The sequence below is a fragment of the Microtus ochrogaster genome, unplaced genomic scaffold (genome assembly GCF_000317375.1).
Source record: "Microtus ochrogaster isolate Prairie Vole_2 unplaced genomic scaffold, MicOch1.0 UNK118, whole genome shotgun sequence".
NCBI classification, from domain to species: domain Eukaryota; kingdom Metazoa; phylum Chordata; class Mammalia; order Rodentia; family Cricetidae; genus Microtus; species Microtus ochrogaster.
Window position 1 is genome coordinate 508124 of NW_004949216.1, and position 9435 is coordinate 517558.

The window sequence follows — 9435 nt, forward strand, 5'->3', positions numbered from 1 at the left end:
GGGGGAGCCAAACTAAGAATGCTGGGAAGAGGAAGGGTAGATGCAGAGGAAGCCAGATGAGAAAGCTGTACTGAGAAAAGGTACCAAGCCACGTGGCTAAACATAGATAAGAAGTGTGGGTTAATTTAAGCGTAAGAGCTAGTTAGTTATAAGCTTGAGCTACCGACCGAACATTTATAATATAAGCTTCTCTGTGGTAATTTCAGAAGCAGCTGCTGGGTATTTGGGAGTTGCTGTGGGACAGAACTTCTGCCTACAATTCCCTTTGCCAAATTTTTTTAAGATGTATTTTTATTGTTATTATCTAAAAAATAATATGTAAGTGTGTGTGTGCATGTGTGTGTGCAGGAGCCCTTGGATGTCAGAAGAGGGTGTCAGATTCCTCAGAACTGGAGTTAAAAGTTGTTGTGAGTTACTATGTTGGTGCTGGGACCTGAACCTAGGTCCTCCGCAAAAGCAGCAGGTGCCCTTAATCACTGAGTTATCTCACCAGCCCCTTTGATATCTATTTTGTCACAACAACAGGAAAAGTATCAAACATAGCTTTGCTATGCACATATGCTCTAGTGTGAGAACACACACATGCTTGAGAGAACTACACTGTATGTGAAATGTCTTACCTGAGGAGGAAATTTCTTCACCTCTTTTCATTCCCAATCTTTTATAAATTTCTCTCTCAGGATCAACATAGATTTCATGAGAATATCCAGTCAGTTTGCAGAAAGGCTAAAACGAGAGTAATTAGACTTCCTATTAGAACAACTGAAAAAAGTAATGGCAATCTAAAATTTTTCTGCCAACCGAGACTATACAGGGGCTCAGCAAATGCAGTTTTTATATCTGAAACACATTTAAATGGGGCTTCTCGTTTTGTTAGTTACCTCAATATGATGGTACGATGACTGCCCAATCACTATGAGGGTGACATCCGCTTCCTTTGGGAAAAGAGGAACAAGTGCATATTATTAGAAAGTATGCCTGAAGAACTGTCCCTAGAGCAGCTCTTTCGTTTTGTTCTGATGCCACCTATAGGCTTCTAGGAGAATAGAAAACAAAACTGCATGAGCAGAAGGATATATATGGCACAATATTTGAGTAATTCAAATAATTTGTTTTCTCTATGTAAGAATTTCAAGACTTAAACATTAAACATCAAACTACCAGAAGAAAACACAGGGGGGAATTCAGTATAACAATGACTTGTTTCAGTGAGCAAAGGTGTTGCCGTCCCTGATCACCTGAGTTCCCATCTCAGAGACCCACAGGTAGGAGAGAACTGACTCCTGCAGGCTGTCTGACCTCCACACATGCACATATAAATCAATAAAGCAGAACAATGAAAGTAAACACACAAAGAAGTTGTGTTATTCTATAGAGCAAAGGAAACAACAAAGACACGACCCATTGACTGGACTAAGAAAAACTATGCAAATTATGCACTTGTCAAGAGTCTTAATTCTGTGTTACGAATTCAAACATAGCAAGAATACAATCCAGTTTCAAAAATGGGCAAAAAATGGGCTAGGGATCAGGGCTTGTCTAATATGCATAGGATCTGGATTTGATCTCCAGCAATGAGGGGGTTAAAATTTAGACAGTTCTCAAAAGATAGTAGACATACAAATAGTTAGTAGCTATATGAAAAATTCTTGGGCTGCGCAGATGGCTCAGTGGGTAAAGTGCTTGCATGAGGATTTGAGTTCTATCCCAGAATCCATGCCAGTGCAGCTGCGTGTGTTGTGATCCCAGCAATGGGTTGGAGACAGTTGGATCTGGGGGTCCCAATTCAGCCAGCCCGTTTAAATCAGCAAGCTCCAGGCCAACGAGAGATGTTACATAAAAAACAAGGTGAATGGCACCTGCGAAACAACACCTGTGGCTGACCTCTGGCCTCACACATGCAAGCATGAACTTGTACACACGTGCATACGAATTTGTACACTCTCGACACAAAAATAATGATCATCACTAGTCATTAGAGACATGGAAATGAAAACAGCAATTAAGTATCTCTTCACCCCAGGAGCGATGTTACTAACCAAAAAGAGGTAACTCTCAGTGAGGACATAGAACAAAGAGAACCCTTCTGTGGCAGTAATGAGAATAAATTAGGTCACAAGCTATTCAAAAAATTAAAGGCAGAGCTACCACACGATCCAGAAATGCCACTAATTGGTTATGCACTAAAAGTAAATGAAATGGGCGTGCAAAGAGACCCCACACTTCCATGTTCACTGCAGCACGATCAACAGCAGCTAAGACAAGGATGCGACCCAAGTGTCCATCAGCGATCAAATGCATCAGAGGACAAATCCCTATGAAGTAGCATTTCTTGGAAAAGGAGGTTTGTTTTCTTGTCAACTGTGAAAACAGGGAGGACATTATGCTAAGTGAAATAAGCCAGGAACAGAAAGACAAAAACTAGACGATTCTACTTATAATACATATGGATTCAAACAGTCTAACTCATGGATGTAGAGAAAAAAAAAACAGTGGCTGGTTACCACAGTCTGGGAGAAAATCATTCAAAGGGTACAGTTTCAGTTGTATATGAGGAAGATGATCATTTCAGAAATCTACTGTCCAGTATACTGACATAGTGACTAGCAACATGCTCTCTATTTCAAAATCACCAAAAATCCATCCCCTTTAAAAGTTCTTTGTATTTAGATAGCCTGGTGTGGTAGCACACACCTTTAATCCCAGCACTTGGGAGGCAGAGGCAGGTGGATCTCTGTGAGTTTGAGGCCAGCCTGGTCTACAGAGTGAGTTCCAGGACAGCCAGAGCTACACAGAGAAAACCTATCTTGAAAAACAAAAAAACAAAAACAAACAAATAAAAAATCAACACCAACAAAAACATCACAGACACACATGGAAATGCAATCAGCCATAAAGAATGAGGTCATGATAAGTGCAGGAAACGGGCGGAAGTGGACATCGGCGTGACAAGTCAGAGAAGCCACGCAAGACATATATGGTCTGTTTTCCTCACATGCAGGATCTAGGTTTAAATTTCTATGCATTCATTTACGTGGGATATTAAAGTAGAAAGGAGGCTGAGAGGATGAGGTCTGCATTAGAAGGGCATGAGAGAGTAAAGGAATATGAAGATATGTATGAAGACAGCAAAGGAGAAAGCCAGTGTGGCTCTGGAGGAAGGGAGAGGCAGCAAATAAGAACAAAGTATTCACACATGAAAATATAAGAAGACCCATTTGTATGTTCAGTAAATCAACAATGTCAATAATATTAAAAATATTAGGTAGATGTAATGCCTTTACATTGTAAAGAGGCTTCAGAATATTAACATGCAAACAAAAGGAAGAGAAGGCCAGGCAGAACAGCTCATTTTTTTCCCTCATACACCCTAACTGATACATGTGTGCTGAAAATAGGCTTTATTTCTACAAATGTCTTCCACTCAGATCTTCCATCCACATCTGGGGACGGGGATGTGTCTCCCATTTACACCTTCTATCCATACATCACATTCACATCTGGATGTCTTCCACCCACATCTGGTGACCGAAGAAAGACAGGGACGTGGGACTTGGAACTTATTGGCAAATACAAACCTGCACTTCCAAGATATGTCAACATTTTCATATAATGAATAACTGTTGCAAGGAGGAGCACCAAATAACTATTTGAGTTATAAAATTAAAGCGTCAAAAATATAAGGCAGTTGAAGCCCGTGTCTTGTTTTGATTTTGCATTCTTACGCAACACTGGGTTTGACACAGGCAGCTTACAGGTAACAAAAATCATGATGGTTAGTAGTCAAGAGGGCGCAAAGGAGCTCATTAGGTCTCTGCTTCACTAGAAGACGAAAGGAGGTCTCACACGGTTCCCCCATCGCACAGGTCATTGCCGCTCACTCAGGAAACTTACTCGGAGGAAGCTCTTGGGGATTTTGGCCAGATCCTCGACATATTCTTTACAGACGTAACACAAGAAATGCTGAAAGGCAACAACAATGCGGAAGAGCACTTCAGCAAGGCAGCAGCCGGGTCTGGAAGGTTCAGGCGCTCGATTCCGGGCGAAGTGCGGTACCCACACGGACCCAGCAGCGGGGCGGCCTCCGGGAGGCCCTTCCCGTCCCGTCCTCCCCTGCTCACCCTCACGAACACCACCACGGCCCGACGCTCCCGGAACAGCGCGCCGAACGACACTCGTCTCCCGGATGCATCCAGCACCGGCAGATCAGCCACGGCAGCTGCCAGGGGCTGCCCGCGTTCTGTGTCCGAGCCGGTTGGGGTCAGGACTGGACCCGCGCAGCCGCTGACCTGCCGCGTCACCGGCGCGGCCATAGCGGGGGTAGGGCGACCGCTCAGGTCCGCCCGGGGCCGGGGAAGGCGTGGCCCAGCGGGATGGGGCGGGGCGCAGCTGGATGGGGCGGGGCTAAGGCTCGGAAGCCGATCCACACCGGAGGATGTGGGGTCGCGAGAGTGGACAGGGGCTAGTTCTCAGGGAGCTGAGCCACGCGAGACAGGATGGATCCTTAGGGGCGTGGCCACGAGGGGCGGGGCTACAGGAGCAGGGGCGGGGCGAAGGACTAAGCTCTAAACCCATCTTTCACAGTTTTAGTGCCAATGGAGAGGAGCATGCTATGGGAGGTGAAGTTGTGGTAGTACCTCTTTCTACTGCCTACTAAACCTCCCAGTTAAAAACGGGGCTGGAAAGATAGATCACTGGTTAAGAGCGCTGGCTTCTCTTATAGAGAACCAGGATTCTGTTTCCAGCATCCACATAGCAGCTCGATTGTAACTTCAGTTCCAGGGTATCTGATACTCTATCCCAGCCTCCATAGGCACCGCTCAGAGGAGTGTCTACTGCTCCTGCAGAGAACCCACGTTAGATTCTCAGGTCCCACATCAGACCTTCACAACTGCCTGTAACTTCTGACTGCCTCCTTGGGGACTCCGGCATCTGCCCTCACAGAATGGAAGGAAGGAAAAGGGGAGGGATTAAAAACAGAGCAATTCATTTAAAAATTTAAGTTAATGGCCAGGAGGTGGTGGCACACTCCTTTAATCTCATCATTCAGGAGGCAAATCTCTGTGTTCTAAGCCAGCCTGGTCTGCAGAGCAAGTTCCAGGACAGCCAGAACTACATGGAAAAACCCAGTCTTGAATAAACAAACAAACCAACAAAATTTAAGTTACATTTTCTTTATTTTGTATTCATGTATGTGTTGTCCTGTGTGGGTATGAGCTTTTATTATTTGCTTGCAGCATTAAAAGAAGGGCTAGGCCCTTCCTAAGGACAAGTACGACTGAGTTCTGGGTAGTACCTCACTCACACATCAATCTTTGTCTCCATTCAAAGAAGCAAAGGAACAATAAAAGACCAGCTGACTGGTAGTTGTCCCCGACATGAGCGTGCACAGCTCCTCAGGATCTAAGCCGGCACCAGTGAAGGGCTAACCTCACCAGAGCTCACAGCACACATCGTATCACGTGCATTACAGATTCCACCCTCGTCTCTTTGACAACACTGATAACGCAGTACACTCAAATGATAGCCCGCAATGACAGGACACTCTGCATTCCCTCGTTCCTTCCCCCTGAGTGCCCAAGGTGTCCATCTAAACTGGTAAGGAGCTTGTTCAGTTGAAGGCAGAAATCCTTGCAACAGTGTCCTAGACTCACAAAGTTAGCAGGAGCTCACTTCAGAAGCTTCAGCTTCTTGGCCTTTTGGCGTTTCCTTTCTTCCTCCTCACGTCTCATCTCCTGGAGGTCCTCTTGCTTTCCTAGTCTTAAACTCTTGGCTTCCTCCTTCTGCTGCTCCTGCCAGCTGCTCTCCATGTTACGTAAAGCATTGTCACTTTCATCTTTGTACTTTCGTCGGTCATAGCCAAAGATTTCCCGAATGTGCTTGGATATTTCTTCCTGAGGGTCTCCTTCATCTTCGATGAAATCATCCATGTCTGGGTCATATTCATCATCACTTTCTTCTTTACACTCTCGAAGCCTTTTGTAGCCAGTAGGGAAGGGGAGCCTTTGAGGACCTGGGACAGATCTGTAGCCAGACGGCAGAGGCTTCATTCCATTTATCTGTCCATTGCTTGACCGACTAATAATATTCTTTGAAGAAATTGTTTCTGAGACAACAGTGCACTTGGGTTTTATGGGGAGGCCTGGGCTACTAACTGTGCGTCCAGCTCCCAAGCTGCTCACTAGTCTTCCAGGGCCGGAACTGACAGTCCGTCCAGCTGGAACGGAACCACTTATAGACCTCCCAGGGCCACCGACTGACCGTCCAGGGGGACCTAGGCTGCTCACTGGTCGTCGGATGTCATGTGGACTGTTTACAGGCCCCCTAGGACCTCCAGAACTGCTCGAAGATCTCCCAGAACCACCGGGGCCACTGATGGATCGCCCAGGACCAGTGGAGCTGCTGGCAGGTAGTCCAGTACCATTGACTGTTCGTCCAGAGGGATGCGGATTGCTGGCCAGCTTTCTGATCCCACTGATGGATTGCTCGGGTCCTGAGCTGGAGCTGCTGTTCTGGCGCCTAGGCATGGCGCCAGAACTAACTGTGGGCCAAGCTGTCCCTGGGCTAGGTCGTCCAGAAGCTGAGTCGGTGTTGCTGCCTGGCTGTCTGATACCTGGACTCTTAGCTTCGTTGTGTGGGAAGACTGTGGGCCCAGGTTTGGAATGACTTGGATGAGAAGGAAGAGGTTTTCTGGCTTTCTGCTCAGAAGCAGACTTCTGAGTCCCACTAGCAGCAATCTTTGGGACACTTGAGGAACAGGTGCTGGGCTGGGGCTTTCCAGCCCTGTGGGAGACAGGTCTATTGTGTGAGGCCTGGGAGCTACTGCCGGATTCGGCCTTAATCCTCTCTCCTGGAGTGGATTTGCATGGAGACAAAGCTACTTGCTTCTTATTGCCTGTGCTGGGTTTGGATGTCTTCTCAGCAGGAGGAAACAGCAATCCTTTGGAAAAAGGCTGCCTGTCCCCAGAACCCTTGCTGGGTTTTGTGCCCACACTGTCTCTATGAGAGGGAGACACAGGCAGAGGGAATTTGGCTTCTGTCTCAGGTTTCTTGTTCTTATGCATTCGTCCAAGAAACTCTTGCTCCCTGAGTTCCTTTGCAGTCAAAGGCCTCTCTTCTGCTTTTCTTACTGCCTTGACCTCCACTGGTTCGAACTGCTTCTTCTCAGCTAACCTCATTAATTCAGTGAAGGTCATGGGGGGAGGGGTCCTTTTAAGGGGGGCCTTTGGTTGGCTTTCAGCTTTGAGAGGCTCTTGGTCCTCCTTGAATTCCTGCTCCAACTCACCCTGACTGTAGTCTGGGAACTCTCCTGTCTCCACCTCATACTCTGGGTCAGTGCCCTGGTTTGGGCGGCTTTCTGCTCTCTGGCTCTTCTTTGTCTTTTCCTTAACAGGAATCCCGTCGTAGCCATAAAAATTGTCCTTTGTCCTTCTGGCCATAGCTCTGGCTCTCCTGTCATGTTTGAGCTCAATTCGTTTTCTGACTAGTTCTTCTCGCCTCCTTTTCTCCTCTAAGGCGGTCCGCCTAAGCTCCTCTTCTTTCCTCCGCAGGAAAGCTTGCACAGCTGCCGGCTGGACACTTTTCACCTTTGCATCTTTCTTAGGAGGCCCCACTGCCAAACTGTATCTTTTCGGAACATGGTTGACACCTTGTCCCTTGGAAGCAGTTAGGAGGATCTCTCTGAAGTCCATGTCTGCCCGAAGAGAAAAATCCGGCTGGGCCAGGGCCTCGGGGCGCAGGGGACGCGAGTCTTGTCGCTGGCAGTGCGAATTCTAGTTGGTTTTAATAGTAAAAACTCGGAGTCAGATATTAGGGCGTGAAAGCTGAAAGATCAGAGAAATAGAGCAGGCCACTAGTTCTTAACTCCACAAATCTTCAGACCGAATACGGTATCCTCTCTCTACAAGTGCTCAGACTGAATGCTGCCTCTATGAAACTTCAGACTGAAACACAAGCCCCTGTCTCCTCTCCGAATTTATATCCTCTCTAAGCCCCGCCCACCGTACCACCACCTCCTAACTCCACCTCCCAAGTGCTGGGATTAAAGGTGTGAGCTGCCGGCAGTACTTTCTTTTAGGTGGAGTCCAACTCGCATAGCCTAGGATGGCCTTGGACTCTCAGAGATCTCAGAGTGTGGTGATTAAACGTGTGTTCCACCACTACCTGGCCTCTATGACTAACTAGTGGCTAGCTCTGCACTTGATCTTCAGGCAAGCTTTATTTGTTAAAACAAAATATCACCACATCTCCTGATAGCTATTATCCATTGAGCTGTTTCAATGGCCTTTTAAAAAAAAAACACTTTAACTATAAAGGTTGGATTCTGAGTGCTGGTGACTTTGGGGCACAACTCTGAAGAAGGCCTTGACCTGTATGCTCCATAACCCCAGCCCCTGAAGTCAAGTTCTTTCTGAGGATTGTTGACAGGTTAGAACAAAGGAAAATCACAACTCACCGTTCAGAAGTCAAATAAAATATAACAGCCTATGAATTGATCTAGCATGGTAGAAAACATGAACCAGAATTCCTGTTATATTTCACATATGGGGTGATTCACTAAATAAAAAGATAAAACCCAACATGGTATGAAGAACCAGTTTTTTTTTTTAATTTTTATTTATTTATTATGTATACAGTATTCTGTCTGTGTGTATGCCTGCAGGCCAGAGGAGGGCACCAGACCTCATTACAGTTGGTTGTGAGCCACCATGTGGTTGCTGAGAATTGAACTCAGGACCTTTGGAAGAGCAGGCAATGCTCTTAACCGCCAAGCCGTCTCTCTAGCCCCCAAGAACCAGTTTTGTTTCGAGACAGGATTGTCTTTGTGTAGCCGTGGCTGTTCTGGAACTCACTCCGTAGCCCAGGCTGGCCTCTAACTCACAGAGATCCACCTGCCTCTGCCTCCCACTTGCTGGAATTAAAGGTGTGCACCAACCACCTCTTGTTGAAAACCAGTTTTTACGTACAACTGCCATATACAAAATTTAATGTTTGTCATAGGGTCTGGCAAGGTGTCTGAGCTGATCGAGGTCAGATGGGAGGAGAAAATACTCCTAGAACTGCTGACCTTTGACCTCTACACAGGCGCTGTGGCGGAGGTGTGCATAAGCAGTGCTTTATAAATGACTGTTAGACAGACGACTCTGTCTTACCAGAGACATCCAGTAGGTGACACTGTTTACATTTGTACATGGAAGACTTATAGATACACGTTTGTTCACATACATTTTGCTTTGTGAAGCCCTTAACTAAAAATGGTCTCTGGGGACTTACTTCCTTATTTGTCAATCACACTCATTGTGGAAAACGTATTGTCAAAAATATTCATGTCAGCCGGGCAGTGGTGGCGCATGCCTTTAATCCCAGCACTCGGGAGGCAGAGGCAGGTGGATCTCTGGGAGTTCGAGGCCAGCCTGGTCTACAAGAGCTGGTTCC

At 46.6% G+C, this 9435-nt stretch overlaps 1 protein-coding gene and 1 pseudogene across 5 annotated transcripts in view; both read right to left on the reverse strand.

Moving 5' to 3' along the window:
* The window catches only part of Prxl2c (peroxiredoxin like 2C), a 30102-nt gene extending 25654 nt beyond the window's left edge, over window positions 1-4448 (reverse strand). For 3 of the 5 annotated variants that reach the window (XM_013355373.2, XM_026778262.1, XM_005371643.3), the window contains exons 1-4: window positions 4122-4448; window positions 3895-3963; window positions 882-935; window positions 621-726 (exon numbers count right to left, since the gene is read on the reverse strand). In XM_013355373.2, coding sequence (XP_013210827.1) covers window positions 621-726; window positions 882-935; window positions 3895-3963; window positions 4122-4313 — 421 coding nt within the window. In that variant the 5' untranslated portion in view covers window positions 4314-4448. The remainder of the gene's footprint in view (window positions 1-620; window positions 727-881; window positions 936-3894; window positions 3964-4121) is intronic. The other 2 variants (XM_026778265.1, XM_026778264.1) reach the window with 2 other exon arrangements.
* A 1221-nt stretch (window positions 4449-5669) lies between these two features.
* On the reverse strand, window positions 5670-7691 carry LOC101981716 (annotated as a pseudogene).
* Window positions 7692-9435: the final 1744 nt, after the last annotated feature.